At 55.0% G+C, this 18,323-nt stretch overlaps 2 protein-coding genes across 6 annotated transcripts; both read right to left on the bottom strand.

Moving 5' to 3' along the window:
- Window positions 1-85: 85 nt before the first annotated feature.
- Window positions 86-5,080, bottom strand: ELOB (elongin B). Its single transcript, XM_017511101.1, has 4 exons — window positions 4,947-5,080; window positions 4,703-4,837; window positions 3,185-3,290; window positions 86-247 (listed from the first exon to the last, which is right to left on the bottom strand). The coding sequence occupies exons 1-4, from the start codon at window positions 4,947-4,949 to the stop codon at window positions 135-137; spliced, it is 357 nt and encodes a 118-aa protein (XP_017366590.1). The 5' UTR covers window positions 4,950-5,080; the 3' UTR covers window positions 86-134.
- Window positions 5,081-10,007: 4,927 nt separating this feature from the next.
- On the bottom strand, window positions 10,008-13,762 carry PRSS33 (serine protease 33). 5 transcript variants are annotated; one of them, XM_017511099.2, is made up of 8 exons: window positions 13,310-13,762; window positions 12,733-12,829; window positions 12,561-12,624; window positions 12,143-12,175; window positions 11,855-12,017; window positions 11,431-11,702; window positions 11,060-11,229; window positions 10,610-10,856 (listed from the first exon to the last, which is right to left on the bottom strand). In XM_017511099.2, exons 3-8 carry the CDS (start codon window positions 12,604-12,606, stop codon window positions 10,698-10,700), a joined length of 843 nt encoding a protein of 280 aa, XP_017366588.1. In that variant the 5' UTR covers window positions 12,607-12,624; window positions 12,733-12,829; window positions 13,310-13,762; the 3' UTR covers window positions 10,610-10,697. The 5 variants fall into 5 exon arrangements, with proteins under 5 accessions (XP_017366587.1, XP_017366586.1, XP_017366588.1 ...); XM_017511098.2 differs by lacking the exon at window positions 12,733-12,829 and having other exon boundaries at window positions 10,008-10,856; window positions 12,561-12,663; window positions 13,310-13,760; XM_017511097.2 differs by lacking the exon at window positions 12,733-12,829 and having other exon boundaries at window positions 10,008-10,856; window positions 12,561-12,663; window positions 13,267-13,327.
- Between the last annotated feature and the right edge of the window lie 4,561 nt (window positions 13,763-18,323).

The raw sequence follows: 18,323 nt of genomic DNA, 5'->3' as shown, positions 1-18,323 counted from the left end.
AGACAGGGCAGTACCGGACCTGACAAGCACAAGCCCTAAAAGGAGCCCCCCAGGGAGGATTGGGAAAAAAGAGGCAGCAACCAGGCAGACTGCCAAATCTCTTTTATTGAAGGGAATGGGCCTCTTCGGGGTCCTCACTGCACGGCTTGTTCATTGGCACTGCTTCCCGAGTCCTGGGGCTTCATCACGTCAGGCAGCTCGGGCGGGCTGGAGAATGGCTCGATGCACAGGGCCTCAAAGGTGTCCTCTGTGAGGGAAGGAACAGAGCTGGAGGGGGGTATCCTGACTTGCCTCAGCTGGGGCTTTGGTGTTTGTGTGTGATTATCTGCAGCTCTGAGGAATCTCCATGTGAACACTCGTCCACACAGTTGGTGCTTCAGTGGCCCCATGTCAGTGTCTCCCAGCCCCTCCCACTGACCATGCTGGGGCCCCTTTCCTCATCTTCCATGTCCAAATAGTAAGCCCGAGGGCTGACCATCTGCAGCCAGCATCACTCTTCACCCAAAATATCTCTATCTCCTTGTTCCCTTCACACCCTTTTTCCTTAATTTAAAATCAAACTAGACTACTCCTTCCCTGCTTAAAACCTTCCAGTGACTTCCTATCATGCCCCAAATTACCATCACATCCTTGCCTTTGGTCTCTACCTCCCACGCGCTCAGGCTCTGGCCCTCTATGTTCCCACACTAAGTTCTTTTCCTAACTCGGGCCTTTGCACTTGCTGGTCCCAGCACTCAGAATGGCTGGCTGCTTCTGGACTTTCAGGGTCCAGCTCAGGTCACCGCCTCAGATGAACCTCCCGTCTACCCACCCCCAACAGTCAAGACATCCTGACACCCTGGGCATGGGGGCACTTACCAAATTGCCCTTTCTTTTGACTGGCTCCAGGAAGGCCAAGGTCTTCCCTATGTTGTCCCTGCTGTCACCCCAATACACAGCAAACAAACCCCACTTCACAGCTTTTTTCCTGTGCTTTCTTCCAGCAAGGAGACCCATCGATACCTGGCTCAGGGTTCTCAATTGATGAGGCATCCCAGGGAAAGCTAGCATCCCTGGTGACAGTTCTGGCTGTCACAACTGGGGAGGTGGGGTGCTCCAGTGCTATCTAGTGGGTAGAGGCCAGGTATACAGCTCCATGTGCTATGGTGCACAAAACAACCCACACATTACTCCAGCTCAACAAGCCCACTGTGCCGAGGTTCAGAAACTGACAGCTTAGTCTAATGCATCTTCCAGGCCACAAACCTGTGACAATTTGTGCCTTCACTACCTCCCTCATTCTTTGGCAATGAGCCTGGACAATGCCCTTTAACATTTAATTTGATAGTTACCTCCTTGAGTGGTAAGCTTGGGGGAGGGGAGAGGCCTGTGTCTCATCCTTGCACATAAACACTGGGAGGCAGAGGGTGGGGCACCCAGTCAAGGCCTGGGAACAACATGATGGGTTGCGCTGCATCCAGAAGTGTGTTTCTACAAGCAGTCCACACTGTGGCCCCCATCAATGACAGCCATCATCTGCAAGAGGGATGATGTGACCTGGGCTCCAGAGCCACGACTACATTCCATGCCATACACTAAGGGTTGTGGGGGAAAAACAAGTCACCTTCCTTAGTCTTGATTTTCTCATCTACAAAATGGGTCTATCAGTATCTTCCAAGTCACAGCAAACTTCTAGGGTACCACTGTTCAAACTTCTAGGGTACACTTCTGGGAGAATGCACTGCAGCTTCGTTTCAGGAAGCAGACCTCACAACTCAATTGCCCTCTTCAGAAAGGCACCCTGGGCCTGTAATCCCAGCACTTTGGGAGGCTGGGGTAGGCAAATAAACTGAGGTCAGGAGTTTGAGACCAGCCTAACATGGCGAAACCCCGTCTCTACTAAAAATACAAAATTAGCTAGGCATGGTGGTGCACACCTGTAGTTCCAGCTACTCAAAATGCTGAGGCAGGAGAATCACTTGAACCCCAGAGGTGGAGGCTGCAGTGAGCTGAGATCATGCCACTGCACTGCAGCCTGGGCAACACAGTGAGACTGTCTCAGAAACAACAGAACAAAAAAATGCACCCCTGTACAGGGCACGACCTGTATGTCTGTGCCAGCTCTGCACCTGACTCCTAACATCAACATCTGGGCAGAAGGAGCCCAGAGAAAGGCTCTGAAGCTTCCTGTCTGTTGGGCACTGGCAGCGGGCCAGACCTGGGGTGCCTGAGGACTCACCTCCTTTAAGGACAAGGGAACACTGGGGCCAGGAAGGGCGGGTGGGCAAGGTAGCCGGCCAGGGGATACTGCTGCTGAGGCTGAGACCTAGCCTGAATTTATGGAACTGAAAGGTGGAGCTAGGACTGTACTCTTCCTCATCAGCTCTTGCTATGTTTTCTTACAAGCCAGAAAAATATTAATAATTCCTAACTTTATCCAAGTTTTCTCAGCCATCCACACAGCAGCTAGGTCCACAGCTATGAAAACACAGCTCTATAATAACCTCTGTTCAAGTTCCCAGAGAGAAAACATTTTAAATCTCCCCTCCTTTTCTCTTGGGTGGAAGAAAATGCCCTGGTGAGCAGTAAAGCACTCCTAATCCCCAGGTTTCAAAGCTTGGGCAGGGGTGGGGTACGGCAGATGGAGGCACAGGCTCCAGATCTGACAGTCCCAGCAGGTGGCCTAACCTCGCCAGGCTCACTTTACTGAACCTGAAAACTGGCAAAATCCAACTCAACCACACAGATGCAGAGGGATTCAGTGATCACAACACAGAGCCTGGCATGCTGACTCCAGCAAGGGCCGGCAGCCTCTTAACCATGGCTCCCCACATGACTGCCGGCAAGCCTGCGTCCTCATCTGCAAAACAGGGATGATGGTATGCAGACCCCTCAGGGCGACTGAGAGGAGGAGATGGGACAGTGGAAGCAACACACAGTGACTCACAGAGCCAGGTACTCAGTCAGCCGCCTGTAAGTGTGAGCTGCCTTTGGGAAATAAGCTTCCTTTTCCGTAAGCATCTCATTTGTTTGCTACTTTTTTTTTTTTTTCAAATGAGGAAACAAACACACTATCAAAGAATACTGCCAGCCCTTCAGGCATGGGGAAGACACTGTCCTGAAGGCTTCAACTCCAGGCTCCATGATGACCCTCTTTGACTGCTCCCAACCTGCTTGGCTGCCACCCAGCCCAGGCCCCTCTCACCTGCCCGGAAGGCCAGCCCCACTGTGGCTGGGGCCTGTGGCCGTGCTGTTTGACTGGTGAAGCCACACTCGCCCAGTGTCTTGCCATCATCCAAGAGTTGGTCATCCTGAGAAGAGAAGCAGGATCTTGGGAGAGGCCCCATGTGGGGCAAGTCCCAAAGACCTCTGACCAGCAACTACAGGGAAGTCAGAGGAGGGCCCTCAGTGTGGACCAGGACCACCACGATGCCTATCAATACACAGATTCCAGGGTTATATCCAACAACTTCTAAATCAGAACCTCCTGGGGTGGGGCTTTAGTATATGGTTTTATCCAAATTCTCCAGGCAAATCTGAGGAACCACTTATCTGAAAATAAGCAGACCTGGGTTTCAATCTCAGCTCTGCCACCTTGGACGAGGAATTTGAACATTTTTTCTTTTTTTGTACTTAAGAGACAGGGTCTCGCTATGTTGCCCAGGTGTGCAGTGGCATAGACCCTACATAAGCGCCATCATAGCCCCTTCTAGCTTGGAACTCCTGGGCTCAAGCTATTCTCTTGCCTCAACTTTCAGAGCATGTGGACTACAAGACCATGCCACCACACCCAGCTGGTAGTTGACCCTTTTGATGCAGTTTCATCATCTGTAAACCAGGAATTACCAGAATTCTCAATTCGTAGGGCCACCAGAAGGTTTTAATGAGGAACATAAAGCACTACTTGAGTAGATATGTCGCACATGGGACATGCAGAGGCAGGGTCATTTAATATTGGCTAAGTCCCAGTAGGTATCAGTGAGGAAAGGCCATTAGGGACCATGGGAGCTGAGGCTCTGAGTTTGGAGCTAAAAGTCAGTTTCCCAGTTTCCAGCTGTAGAATTTGATCAATGCACTTAGGCGACAACCTCACGATGCTGGGAGACATAAATCAGAGGCTGAGGCATCTGACTCTCCAATGCAGACCCCAAATCCCAAGCCATTCTGATTGAATAATCGCAGTTTGTTTGCAAGGGGAAAGTGGGGGGCTTCTAGAACAGTAGCAGGAGACCGGGAGGTAATAACAAATGGTTGCTTGGTGAAAAACGAGTGCGACCTGACTCTGCATCAGCTGAGTCCCCCAACCTTCACCCCCAGTAGCGTCCGGGGGGACAGCGTGATTCCTCTGGGCCTGCGGAGAACGCTGGCGATTAAGGGGTCGCATGCGGTTCAGACCCTGGCGCTGCCAATGACCTTCGGCTGGTTAAACGACCAAGCTGAACCTCACTTTCGTCAACTGCATGGCGCGGGCGGTACTGTTGCAGGGGTTGGATGCCACGGTGCCCTTGGCGCCCGAGACCCGGCACGAGGTCTAAACTTTCGCCCCTGGACTGGAGATCCCCGCGGCGAGCGGTGCTCGCGCTTCACCCGCACAACGGATGTCCCAGCCCCGCGGCTCGGGCGCCCGCAGGCGTCGCCGGCCGCCACTGTTTACATCGCGAACAGCGTCGCCGTCAGCCCCGCGCCGGGCACCCTCTCCCGTGTGCCCGCCCGCGGGACCCACCTTGTACAGCCGCTGCTCGTCGGGCGGCCGCTTGAGGATGCCCTCGACGATGCGCTTCAGCTCGAACACCGTGCTGGACTCCTTGGCGTCCGTGAAGATGGTGGTCTTGTGGCGCCGGATCATAAGGAACACGTCCTGGGGGCGGCGGGCCGGCGTGAGGGCAAAGCCCCGGCCCCTGACGCGGCCCAGCCGCCCCCCGCCGCCCCCGGCCCGGCCCGGCCGCCCCTCCCCCACGCCCGCTCACCATCTCGGCGGCTGCCTCTCACCTCGACGCGCCGGCGCGGCCGCGCTCCGCCCCGTTCCCGGCAGCCCGCGCGCGGCCCGGCATGCCCCGCGCCGGCCCGCCTTCCCTGGCGCAGCCCCGCCTTGTGCTGCCCCGCCTTGTGCCGCCGCCATTTTAAGTGATCCGGAAGCGGGCCGTGCCGAGGGGCGTGCGGCCGCCATCTCGGCGCTGAGGTTGGTTGTGGGAGGCGGTGGCGCCGTCTCGGGCGTGGCGGGGTCGAGGTTTCCTCCGTGGTGTGGTGCGGTCCCGTGGGCCCCAGGCGTGGTCAGAGCGAGCCCCGGGCTTCCTTGTCGCGGGGCATTCGTGGGACCCATCTTGGGCAGGCTCTCCATTTTGGGCCCTCTCTGGCCGCCGTGGTGGGGACAGTCGCCCCGTTCCTTGCATCGGGCTGGATGCTAGGAAGGTCGCGGCTCAGAGAGGCTTATGACCTGTGAGGAGCCGTTGGGGTTGCCGTTGGGCTTAGGGGCGAACTCCCTCGATTAAAAGAGGAGGCACGGGAAGGGTTGGTGACCGCTCTCCTCAGGAGGTAAGGGGCAGCCTCTCGCACCAGGAGCCCGGGGCGCCAGTCGGCCTTCCCGCCTGGCTGCATTTCGTCTCTGAAAAGGCCTGGAGACTTGATTTTCCTGGCTGGCCGCTCCTTCCAGGCGCCCTTGCTTAGGTGCTGGATACTGTCCTGCATCGCCCCAAGTTGCATTTACACGAGAGCGAGGGCCCGCCCCCCAGTTGACCACTCCCCTGCGGAGAGACACCAGAAGCTGGGTCGTTGCTGGGCGGGTGTCGGAGGTGGCGTTCGAGAGAAGAGCCAGAGGGTGGCCTTGGACCCCACCGCGCTGCAGTCCTCGGAGCTGCCCTTCGAGGGCTGATGATAGTGGGCGGAGCGTGGAAGTGCCGCTGCTGCCTGGGCATCTAGAGTGGCTAAGGAGCAGCCCTGGGCCCCGCTGCTGACTGCGGCCATGGGCCGTTAACCTCAACAAAGCCCGGTTTCCTCCTCTTCTAGATAGGAGAGAAGCAGTTTGTGAACTGTGTAGAACTTCGGCAAGTATTGGCGCTGCATGGATGTTTTCTAAACTGTAATTCTGGTTATTGTTACTTTTGTGGCTCCTCCCTCGGGAGTCGTCCGAAGTCCCTTCCCTAGTGTGACTGCCCTCACTGCATTTCACTGCAGCCCCTACTCCTGCTCCCAGGGTCCTCAGCATCCCAGACCCTGCAGAACCTGCCTCTGCTCCATGACTTGAGTCATGAGGCATTGGACAGGTGATTGTTGGTAAGAGCTCTAGGCTAGGCTGAAAAGATTTCCTTCTTAATCTCAGTGTCTGGCTGGGGAAGGTGGCTCACTTCTGTAATCCCAGCACTTTGGGAGGCTGAGGTGGGTGGATCACTTTAGCCCAGAAGTTCAAGACTAGCTTGGCCAGCAAGGTGAAAACCCTGTCTCCACTAAAAATACAAAAAAAAAAAATTAGCTGGGTGTGGTGATGCATGCCTGTGCTCGCAGTTACTTGGGAGGCTGAGGCAGGAGGATTGCTGAACCTGGAGGTGCAGGTTGCAGTGAGCTGAGATCTTGGCACTATACACCAGCCTGGGCAACAGAGTGAGACTGTCTCCAATTAAATAATCCCAGCGTCTTTATGTACCTAGAACTGGCAACTTGAAATCCTGTGCTTGTGAGGCGGGAGAGCCAAGGGAAGGTATGGACGGTGAGGGCCAGGAAGTTCTCTGCAGCCTAGCAGCCCACCCAGAAGTCAAGGGGTGTAGGTACAGGAGTGGCCGTCTCCACAGGGAGACGCCTGGATCCCTACTCCGTCCAGGCTTCATTGGTACAGACCAGGGCATGGACACCTTGCCTGTGGGTGGCAGTCACAGCTGATGCCCCACCTCAGGATGTCCACCAGAAACCATAGGACCTGTCCCTCAGAGAGCAGATCACCTGGGTTCAAACCCCAGCTCCTACCGGCAAGGCCTGGGGCCTACACCTGGTGTTCCCATCAAACGAGGATACACAGTGTGGAGCCCTTGGGACGTTAGGGAGTATGCGTGCACATCAGCCCATGCATACAGCAACCATCGCAGGCATACGCTGATGCTGGGTGAGCAGTCACAGTTCCCCAGCTGCTGCGGTGAATGGTGCCTGTCTGCTGTCAGAGGTCGCCTGGACCCAGCACAGCACAAGTCCTTGCCCCCAGAGGTGGTCTCCACACACCACAGCACTGTCCCCGCTGTGGGTTAACTACACGAGGAGATGACAGGCCATCCAGTCGTTCAGTGCAGTGGTACCTCTTGCGGTAGGAATGGGGTCAGGAGGGATTTTTGGGGAGCAGGGCCAATTGCTGGCCTAGCCTGGGGTCTCCAGTTACTTTTGGAAATGTGGTCTTGTGGGGTCCAGGTTCTCCTTAAGGGCCTTAACAAGGAATGGGAGTGTCCAGTGGTGGGGAGAAACTGGCCAGCTGCACCTGTTTCCACAGGAAGGTCCTCCTGGGATCCTTTCCTTACTGGCCTTCACCTCCCTACCTCTCAGACTTCAGTCAGAGACTGCCTTGCAGTCTGTCTTCTGCTCTCTCCTGTCTACCTTTTATCCCCTTCACATCCCATCCCAGACCGGTTGTGGTGTTATGATGGAGAAGGCCCTAGTGTCTTTAGGGTGTGTTAGACCTTGGGGAACGGTCTCTCTCTAGCCCTCCTTTCTCTTGCCCAAGGCAGGACGCTGATCTTCTTCGGGCCTTTCTGATTGGAAGTCTTAAGACCCTCCCCAGAAAGGGTCCTGCCCTCTTCCTGGGAAAAGGAATGCTGTTGTCCTGAAGCTTACATAAAAGCTCTATGGGACAGGGTTTAGAGAGTTTCTGGATAGCTCCACTCCTGTGGGTTCCCGTAGGGTGACACGGCAGGGAGGAATGGGGGCTCCGTGCCTCTCCCCAACACCTCGCCCTACACATCCCTTCATCCATATCGTTTGTAACATCCTTTATGATAAACCAGTGAGCGTGTTTCCCCAAGTTCTGTGAGTCACTCCAACAAATTAATTGAACCCTAAGAGGAGAGTCAAGGGAATGCCAATCTGAAGACAGTTGGTCAGAAGTTCCAGAGCCCAAATTTGTGACTAGGGGATGGGGAGGCAGTCGTCTGAGCCCCGCCTGTAGGACCTGATGCTGGCTCTGGGCAGATTTGGAATTGAATCAGAGGACACCCCGGTGGTGTCCAGTGCTTAGTGTGTGTGGGGAAAACCGCCACCACAGTTGGTCACAGAAGTCTTCTGTGTTGATGATTGTGATTTTGGTTTGAGAGTGTTAGGAACCTCTGCTTACCAGGCTTCTGGTTTAATAAAACAACCAGAGCAACTCTATCTTAAAATGTGTACCTAGGCACTCACAAGGCACCTATAAGGTTCATGCTGTTTGAAAATAGCCACATTCCTTTTTTTGGAGACAGGGTCTCACTCTCACCCAGATTGGAGTGCAATAGCCTGATACTGGCTCACTGCAGCCTCCGCCTCCTGGGCTCAAATAATCCTCTCTCCTCAGTCCCACGAGAAGCTGGGACTACAGGCATGCATCACCACATCTAGCTAATTTTTAGAGTTTTTGTAGAGATGGGCTTTCCCCATGTTGCCCAAGTTGGTCTCGAACTGAGCTCCAGCAATCCTCCTGCCTCAACCTCCCAAAGTAGCCACCACACCTGGCCTAAAATAACCACATCCTAAGGTGACCTCCAATTACGAAATATGGCCATACAGGACATCTCCCAGCAGGCCCGAAAAGTGTCCACACATCCCTGAGAATGCAGCCCATGTTATCAGTTCAGATTACAGAGAGGGAAACAGGCCCCATCCTGTGGGGTCAATTGCATGGGGCTGAGAAGAGCTGCCACTCGACTGGCACCACAGGCTACCATGCCAGGAACAGGCCGAGTGGAGGGGTGCAGGGAGACTGCCCTGTTGGAGTGGGAGGAAGTGGAGAGAGCAGAGCACCTCTTCCTCTCCCGGAATCAGACTGCCTGGACTGGAGTCCCAGTCTACCAAGCTTACCGGTACTGTGACTTTTGGGACTTGATTTTCTCATCTGACAAATGGGGACAAACCACCTCACAGAGCCTCTTGTGGGAATTTAATGAGCTGATGCAATAAAGCCCTCCTTCAGCACGTGTCTGGTGAGGGCTTGATGAAGGGTCATGATTTCTTCTCATTGATGGTCCTCCCTCCCCTGCCCAGCGCCAGTTCCCCTGCCTCCTTAGTTGGGCCTGCAGTCTTTTGTAGGCTGTCCTGCCATAGTCATACCCTGTTGTCCTGCGCATCTGGTCCCTGATGACCCCACCAACAGTGGCCAGGCTCTGCTGCAGCATAGCCTGTTTTCTACCTAGGGGACCGAGCAGCCTTCAGCACCCTCCCTGCCCCATCTGGCCTGGCCCAGCTTTGCTATCTAGTATAACCCATTTCCCTGGCTCCCCAGGAGAAAAGGGGAGGGAGGCGAAGCTCAGGCCTGTGCCTGGGCCTCAAGGGGCTGCACCTTTGAAGTTGGCCTTCCCCTGTCTTCTCTTCCCTTCTGCCGACTGTCCCTGTCAGCTCCAGAATAGGCTTGGAATTTTCCAGGTTTTGTTCAGTTTCTTTTTCCTTCTGTAGCTGTGGAAACTGACCTCTATCTATTGAAATGGGCGTTCCTGGCTCTGGGGACAAGGACCTGGCAGAGAGAGGACAGGATGCCAGATACCAGGCTGGAAGGGGACCTCAATGGTCAGCAAGGACCTGCATTTGGGTAGCTGTTGGTGTTCAGGTATAGGTGTGTGTGGGTTGGCCGGGGCTCCAGGCCCACCCTGGGAGTGAATGGTGGCCAGACACAATGAGAACAGAATCTGGCCCTGCCTGGGGGTTCCTGACCCCTCCTGGGCTGAGGGTGTGATGCCAAGTGCCCAGCGTCTTGGAGTACGTGGGGAGGTGACCACACTGGCCAGCCCACCTTTCCACTGAGACACCTCCATCACAGTGGGGCAAAATCTATATTAGTTTTTATTGCCGTATAATAAATCAGCACAAATGGAGCAGCTTAAAACACGTCTTTATTTTGTAGGTCAGGAGTCCGGGTGGCTCAGCTAGGTTATCTGCCTAAGGGTCTCATTAGGTTGAAATGAAGGGATTGGCCGGCGGGGCTCTTATCTGGAGGCTGGGGAAGAACTCACTTCCCAACTACTTTGGGGTGCTGCCAGAATCCAGTGCCTTGCGGCTGAGGGCTCCAATTCCCTGCCGGCTATTGGCAGGGGCTGCTCTCAGCTCCTAGAGGCTGCTCACAGGATGTGGTCCCCTGTCTTCAAAGCCAGCTGTGGAGGATCTCCCTGTTGTCAAATCTCTGTCATGCTGTCAATCTGACTTTCTCCAGAAAAAGATGGGCACACAGGCCAGATGGGTAGCAACTGGTTTGCCCACTGCTGCGTGCCTTGCTCCCAGCCCTGGCTAGGGCTGAGAAAACTAAATACAAGCCAGGAAGGGAGCAAGAAGTGTGACCCCTGGGACGCATGGCAGATCCCCGGATGAGGGTTGGTGGAGTCAGATCTGATGAGCCCCAAAAAGGAGAGGAAGCAGGAGGTGGTGGGCAGGGGAGTGGGGTGGCCTTTAGCTTTATTAGGCATCTTGGCCTCAAGGCAGAAGGGATCTGGGGTATGGGAGGGTCTCCGATGAACCAGGAGGCTGAGGGACCCCAGCAGCTGGCTCCAGGTCAGCCTCACGGGCCAGCATTAGATGCTTACGTGAGCCCGAATCCAGGGGCTGTATGTGGCCACGTTGGTGTAGACACCTGGACGGTTGGGCAGGGCACAACCCTTGCCCCAGCTCACCACGCCTACCAGGACCCAGCTCCCAGCCTGCAGGCAGGTCAGGGGTCCTCCAGAATCACCCTGCAGGAGAAAGAGGCACTTAGATCCCAGTCCTCCCGTGACTTCAGAGTTGTTCTCCGGGCTCCAAACCCCTAGGGTGGTGCCTCTGGGTTGGGGGCCACAACCTTGAGCCTGAGTTGATATATCCTGGGTCCTGGATTTTAGGGAGGTAGGGTGCTAAGCACAGGGATGGGAGTCTGGAGGCTAGGGAGGCAGGGTGCCACCTGGCAGGCGTCCTTGTGGCCCTGGGGGTAGCCGGCACACAGGCTCCCGGGCAGCACAATGCGCTCGGCCCGGGACATGTCAGCGCCCACGTGGTAGAGGCGGTCGCAGGTGCGAGAGTCCAGTAGTGGCACCCTTACTTTCTGCAGCGGTCGCCACTCTGGGAGGGGCACTGGAGAAAGAGGAGGAACCTCTGAGAGGAAGGCATGGAGCAGGGGTCAGCAGGAGAAGCTGAGCTCTGAGTGAGGAGGGTTGGGTTCCTAGAAGCTGCGCTGGGTCCTGGATTGGGGCAGCGAGGGGCTGGGATTTCCAGTCAGATGGAGGAGGAGGTGGGGGCTCCTTGATGCCTCCATGCCCCACTGTCCTGCCTTACCTCCTGGGTGGAGGCTGCCCCAGCCAGTGACCCAGCACATTGTGCCAGGCAGCAGGCGGGCGCTGGGAATGGGCAGGCAGACGGGCTGGACGCGGGTGCTCAGGGGCACTGGACGACACAGCTGCAGCAGTGCCAGGTCGCCGCGGGCCCCATCCTCAGAGTAGTCCGGGGGCAGCAGCACCCGTCGAACAGGTACTGAGAGCGTGCGGGGCGAGGTGGGGCCCAGACGCAGCGCCCCTAGGCGCACGCGGTACTCAGCTGGCAGTGCCCTCCTGCAGGACAGGAGTGGGGGGCTACTTCCAGCACTGGGTCCTCGACCTCTACCAGCCCGCCTCGAGCCCAGGGCTTCTGCCAGGCCACGCCCTGCCCTCCGAGGGCCTTGCCTTCCTTACACACCCCGCCTGGGCTGTCGGTGAGCGCTGACCTGAGGAAGCAGTGCGCCGCTGTCAGCACCCACTGGGGCGCGATGAGCGACCCCCCGCACACGTGTGCCCCACGATGCTGGATGCTCGCCTGCCACGGCCACTCTCCATCCTGGGCATCCCGGCCCCCCACGATCCGACTGGACACGCGGGGCTGCCCGCAGGCTGCAAAAAGGACCAGGGGTGGCGAGAGTTGGCCGAGGACTGGGGCCTGGGAGGCAGGTGTGGGCAGGGAAGCATGGGCCGAGGTCTAGGAAGGCTGACTCGGGTGGACTCCGAGGCTTCCTCACCTGCAGACTTCCTTCCCGGAGTCCCAGCAGATCCTGGAGGAGGAAGCAGGGAAGGGACCAGGTTATGGATTTGGTGTCAACGGGATTGGAGGGGAGGCCAGAGATTAGGAAGGGGGGTGAAACATATACATTGCCCTGACCCTGTGCCCAGCTTTCATGCCATCTGTTACTTTATTTAACCCTCCCCAAAGCACTGTGAAGGTGCAAGGGGTCAGGACATGCTACCAGGACATCGACAAGCACTTAGAGGTGTGGGGATGCCAAGGTCAGTGGCAGAGAGGACTGAGCCCTTGGAATGGAGATTAGAAAGCCCAAGAGTGCTTCAGGGAGCCCAGCCCAGAGAGTGGCGAGATGGTAGGCCTGGGACCCAAGGTGTCTGCAGCCCTCACCCTCACCCCCAGTCCCTGTCTCCACTCACCCGGCACCAAAAGGAGCAGGACCTGGAGACAGGAAGCCACCCTCATTTTGTCTTCAGAGCTGGGCTAGGTAAGGGTGGCACTGCCCAGGACATGGACGCTGGTCTGGAGCCAGCAGGGAGAAGAGAGGAGCGTCCTGGCCCAGGGGCATCAATCCCCACCCCAACTCCTCACCCGCTCTGTGGTCCTTCACCTCCTGGTGGGTCTTGGACTTATCCTGGTGGTCCAGGCTTTATACCCTTCTTTCTGCCCAGGCCCCAGGTGACCACCTCTGGCCAAGTATGCAACACTCACCACCAGAAATTTGGGCATCCTTGGCCTCAACAGAAGCCCTAGAGCCTAACCCCCTCCCTCATCCTCACCCCCTCCCCCATCTTCATCCTCCTCCTTTATCCTCACCCCTTCCCTCTTCCTCACCCTCTTCCATCCTCACCCCCGTCCATCCTCACCTCTTCCCATCCTCACCCCCTTCTAGCTTCACCCTCTTCCATCCTCACCCCTTCGCCATCCTCACCTCCTCCCTCATCCTCACCCCTCCGCCATCCTCACCTCCTCCCTCATCCTCACCCCTCCTTCATCCTTACCCCTCCCCCATCCTCACTCCCCTCCTCCAGCCCACCCCTTCCCTCATTCTCCCCCTCCCCCATTTCACCCTCTCCCCATCCTCCCCCTCTCCCATCCTAACTCCCCTCCCCCATCAATACCCACCTGCTGCCCCTGCCTGCCCCCACAGCCCCTGGCCTGCTCTCACACTCACAGCCTGGTGCCCTCCCTGCTGACTGGAGTTGGGGGAGGGGCTTAGGGTCTTAAAGGTCCAGGAGAGAGCAAGGCTTAGCCAGGGAGTAATTAACAGGACCAAGGCGGGGCTGTGGCTTTACAGGACCAGCCTCAAACAAAGATGCTTTGAGCAGAGCTTTAGAGGTGGCAGAAAAGGGAGGGCCAGTGGGTTTCTCAAAGGAAGTCTCTCTTGGACCAAGGTGCTAGAACTGGGGGCTGGAGGAGAGCAGTGGTGGGGCGGGTGTTGCAGGATCCCTGGCAGCTCCTCTCTGAACCTGACCTGGGCTCCCTGCAGAGCACAGCTTGCTGGAGCTCCTGAGCTCCATTGTTAGGTCCAGAAATCCCGTCTCAGACCCCAGACCTGCCCAGACGGCCCCACCCAGAGATCCCAGTGTGGCCAGCCCCCTTCCAGATCTGGGGTCTGTCACGGCTGGAGCTGGAAAGGGACGGGCTCAAAGCTGGCTTCACTCCTTACTCGACCAGAGGCAGGGGGAGACTTCACCTTGGGGACCAGTGCAGTCTTTGGTTTGGGGTGGCCAGGACAGAGCAAGAAGCGGACAGGGACTCCCCTTCTCTTGAGGCCAGTGGAGGACCGGGGTCTGGATGGTCCAGGGCCCTCTAGTTCCCTCTTGGTCTCACACTCAGTGCTCAATGCCCAGAAGGCTCTCAAGTCCCTCTCTGCATAGACAGTTCCTCTTGTTCCTCAGCCCTCTGCTCTGTCACCTCCTCCTGCCTCCTTTGCAGCCCTGCCATAGTTGTGCTTTTTTCTTTTTTTTCTTTCCCTTTTTTTTTTTTTTTTTTTTTTTTTTTTGAGACAGAGTTTCGCTCTTGTTACCCAGGCTAGAGTGCAATGGCGCGATCTCGGCTCACCGCAACCTCCGCCTCCTGGGTTCAGGCAATTCTCCTGCCTCAGCCTCCTGAGTAGCTGGGACTACAGGCACGCGCCACCATGCCCAGCTAATTTTTTGTAGTTTTAGTAGAGACGGGGTTTCACCATGTTGACCAGGATGGTCTTGATCTCTTGACCTCGTGATCCACCCACCTCGGCCTCCCAAAGTGCTGGGATTACAGGCTTGAGCCACCACGCCCGGCTTCCCCTTTTCTTTTTTAAGACAGGGTCTTGGCCGGGTGTGGTGACTCACGTCTGTAATCCCCGAACTTTGGGAGGTCGAGGTGGGTGGATCATTTTGACGTCAGGAGTTCGAGACCAGCCTGGCCAACGTGATGAAACCCCGTCTCTACTAAAAATACAAAAATTAGCCAGGCATGATGGTGGGTGCCTGTAATCCTAGCTATTCAGGAGGTGGAAGTTGCAGTGAGCCAAGATCGTGCTGAAAGGGAGACCCCCTTGCCTCCTTCCATTTCACCTCCTCTCTCCCCCACTTCCAGATGGGAAGGAGGGGAGGAAGGAAAAAATAAAATACCAAAGAGTTGGGAAAATGACTCCCTTTTTGGTTCCCAGTGTCTGCTATCTGTTAACCTTGAAAGAGTTGCAAATGAATGCTATCTCTGCCGGCTGGAGCCTGACACTGGGTCACACCCCCATGTCTCCATGGGCCAGGCTCCCTCCCGGAAACACCTCTACCAACAAACAGCTTGTTTTTATCCTATCTCTGTAAGCCCCCTCCCGTGCCGGTCCCCGATCATGCTGCATATAAATTAGCAAATCAATAAAGCCAAAAAATTGGAAGGTCGGATGTCCAGCAAATGAACAATAACATAGTTCCACCTCAGTTTCCCCTTTAGTGTTGTAAGCCTATAAAAGGGGAGAGAAGCTGCAGCTTGGGGAGCTCGGTGAATGAGGCTATAGCCCCCCACAGCTCCTGGCCAAATAAAAAGCCACTTCCTTTCTCCATCCGGTGTTCAAGAGATTTGTTCCCCTCCGCTCCTGCTTCAGTGCCACTGCATTCCAGCCTGGAATGAGATTCTGTCTCAAAAAAAAAAAAAGACAGGGTCTCACTCTGTCAACCAGGCTGGTGAACAGTGATGCGATCACAACTCACTGCACCCTTAACCTCTGGGATCAAGTGATCCTCCCACCTCAGCTTCCCAAGTAGCTGGGACCACAGGTGCACACCACAGCACCTTGCAATTTTTTTTTCTACAGATGGGGTGTTGCAATGATGCCCAGCTTGATCTCAACTCCTGGGCTCAAGAGATCCTTCTGCCTTAGCCTCCCAAAGTGCTGGGATTACAGGCATGAGCCACCGAGCCCAGCCCATAGTTGTCCTTTGACAGCGACTTGAGGAGGTTTGATTTGCATCCTGTCTCTTCTCCAGTGTTGGGGTCTGGGTCTGTGTCCCTGTAGGAGTCAGTTTGGGCTGCCATAAAGAAATGCCACAGCCAAGGGGGCTTAAACAATAGAAATTTATTGCTCATGACTCTAGAGTCTGGGAATCCCAAGATCAAGGTGCCAGCAACATAGGCTTCATTCTAAGGCCACTTTTCTTGGCTTGTGTGCCCTGCATCTTGCTCTGTGCTCACATGGCCTCTTTGTATGCATGAGGGGAAAGAGAGAGAGAGGTTGCACTCTTGTCACTTTTTTTAAGTGATACGGAACGGCTGGGTTCCCAGTTAAACCCCACCCTCAGACCTGGAACCTCAGCCCTAAGTGAAAACGCTGGCCCCGTTTTTCTGCCCAAATGATTTCCTTTTTGGCCCTCCCCGCCCCCAACCTGTACCCATAAAAACCAGACCAGCTGGCAGAACAAAAAGGAAGAAAGAGCAACACAAGCAGCTGACCAGCAGGGAAACAAGCTGCTGAGCCTGGGGACACATGTGGGTGAGCTTCAACCACGGATAGATGTGGCTAACTTCAGATGGTGTGGCTTCAGGGAAAGATCACCATCCTCCCGTACCATCCCCCTTTCCAATTCCCCATCCTGCAGAGAGCCACTTTTGTCACCCAATAAAATCCTTTGCATACACTACCCATCCTCTGCGTACACAACCCTTCAAGTAGCTCATGTGACCCGATTATTCCTGGACACTGAACAAGAACTCGAGTATCAAAAAGGGCAGGTGCAGGAGGCTGTTACCCGATGCTTCCCTGAGCTGTTAACACGTAGCCATCCAGGAACTGCAGGCAGAGTAAATGAGCCACTCCAGTTCCTGCCCACGAAGGGGATCAAGGTCAAGGGCACAAATCCTGTTTCATAAGAACATGAATTCTTTTTTTTTTTTTTTGCTGGTAAAAAACACAACATAAATATACCCTCTTGGCCAGGCGTGGGGGCTCACAACTGTAATCCCAGCACTTTGGGAGGCTGAGGCGGGTGGATCACCTGAGGTCAGGAGTTTGAGACCAGCCTGATCAACATGGTAGAACCTTGTCTCTACTAAATACAAAAAATTAGCTGGGCATGGCAGTGCATGCCTCTACACCCAGCTACTCAGGAGGCTGAGGCAGGAGAATCTCTCGAACCTGGGAGGCAGAGGTTGCAGTGAGCTGAGATTGTGTCATAGCATTCCAACCTGGGCAACAAGAGTGAACCTCTGTCTGAAAAAGAAAAAAAAGGAGATAGCATAACGAGATGTGTCTGACTTGCCATTGTCTTGGCCGGGAACTCAGTTTTTAAGGTTTCTATGGGGTGTCCTTGCCTAAGAAGCGGTTGGTAAATTCGGGAACCTAGGATTTTATTTTTCATTCTCATTTCCTTTGTTTGGTCTAAACCTGCCATTGGCAGTGATATAGTTTGGATATTTGTCTTCCTAAATCTCATGTTAAAATGAAATCTCCACCATTGGAAGTGGGGCCTGGTGCGAGGTGTCTGGGTTATAGGGGAGGATCCCTCACGGCTTGGTCCTTCCCCCTGATAGTGAGTTCCCATGAAATCTGCTTGTTGAAAAGTGTGTGGCACGCCCCACTCTTGCTCCTGCTTTTACTGTGCGATCCATTGGCATCCCTTCCTTTGCCTCCACTGTCATTATCGGCTCCTGAAGCCTCACCAGAAGCTAAGCAGGTGCCTGGCACTATGCTTCCTGCACAGCCTGCAGAACTGTGAGCCAATTAAACCTCTTTTCTTTATAAATTACCCAGTCTTAGATACTTCTTTCTTTTCTTTTCTTTTCTTTTTTTTGAGACGGAATCTCACTCTGTCACCAGGCTGGAGTGCAGTGGGGTGATCTTGGCTCACTGCAACCTCCACCTCCCAGGTTAGAGTGATTTTCCTGCCTCAGCCTCCCGAGTAGCTGGGACTACAGGCAGGAACCACCACAGCTGGCTAGTTTTTGTATTTTTAATAGAGATGGGGTTTCACCATGTTGACCAGGCTAATCTTGATCCCTTGACCTTGGGATCCGCCCACCTCAGCCCCACAAAGTGCTGGGATTACAGGCATGCACCACTGCGCTGGCCAGGTATTTCTTCCTCTCTCTCTCTTTTTTTTTTTTTTTTTTTTTTTTTTTAGATGGAGTTTCTTTCTTGTTGTCCAGGCTGGAGTGCAGTGATGTAATCTCGGCTCCCTGCAACCTCCAACTCCCAGGTGCAAGCAATTCTCTCGCCTCCACCTCCCGAGTAGCTGGGATTATAGGTGTGTGCTGCCACGCCCAGCTAATTTTTGTATTTTTAGTAGAGACAGGGTTTTGCCTTGTTGTCCAGGCTGGTCTCGAACTCCTGACCTCAAGTCGTTTCCTGGCTTCAGCCTCCTAAAGTGCTGGGATGACAGGTGTGAGCCACCGCACCCAGCCCACATAGTTAGAGCAATGCAACTATGGCCTAATACAGACAGCGTTGATGGCCAACTTTGATTGTGTTCCACGTCATTGGCAGGGTGGCCTCATTGCGTGCCCTGCGTCCATTATGTCCCTTGTTGGGATCCTCGTGGCCAAAAGGCTTATAGCCCATTAAACATTCTAGGCCAGACAGGAATTGAGGTGGGCAGGCACTCAGTAACCCTTAAGATCTTTTAAGCAACGTAAGAACCACAACCCAAAAGCCTGAAAGCATGGCTAAAAGTTGACTTATGTATAAGTTTTTGTTGGTTTGT

The sequence above is a fragment of the Cebus imitator genome, unplaced genomic scaffold (genome assembly GCF_001604975.1).
Source record: "Cebus imitator isolate Cc_AM_T3 unplaced genomic scaffold, Cebus_imitator-1.0 Scaffold444, whole genome shotgun sequence".
NCBI classification, from domain to species: domain Eukaryota; kingdom Metazoa; phylum Chordata; class Mammalia; order Primates; family Cebidae; genus Cebus; species Cebus imitator.
Note: the sequence above shows the minus strand (reverse complement) of the source record. Positions and strands in the feature narration are given on the sequence as shown.

Coding starts and splice junctions, on each gene's coding strand:
- ELOB (XM_017511101.1), bottom strand. Junction 3,291..4,702: donor ACGAGCAGCGGCTGTACAAG/GTGGGTCCCGCG, acceptor TTCTCTTCTCAG/GATGACCAACTCTTGGATGA. Junction 248..3,184: donor GGGGCTGGCCTTCCGGGCAG/GTGAGAGGGGCC, acceptor CTTCCCTCACAG/AGGACACCTTTGAGGCCCTG.
- PRSS33 (XM_017511099.2), bottom strand. CDS start 12,606: ATGAGGGTGGCTTCCTGTCTCCAGGTCCTGCTCCTTTTGGTGCCGG. Junction 12,018..12,142: donor TCCGGGAAGGAAGTCTGCAG/GTGAGGAAGCCT, acceptor TCCTTTTTGCAG/CCTGCGGGCAGCCCCGCGTG. Junction 11,703..11,854: donor GCGGCGCACTGCTTCCTCAG/GTCAGCGCTCAC, acceptor CCTGTCCTGCAG/GAGGGCACTGCCAGCTGAGT.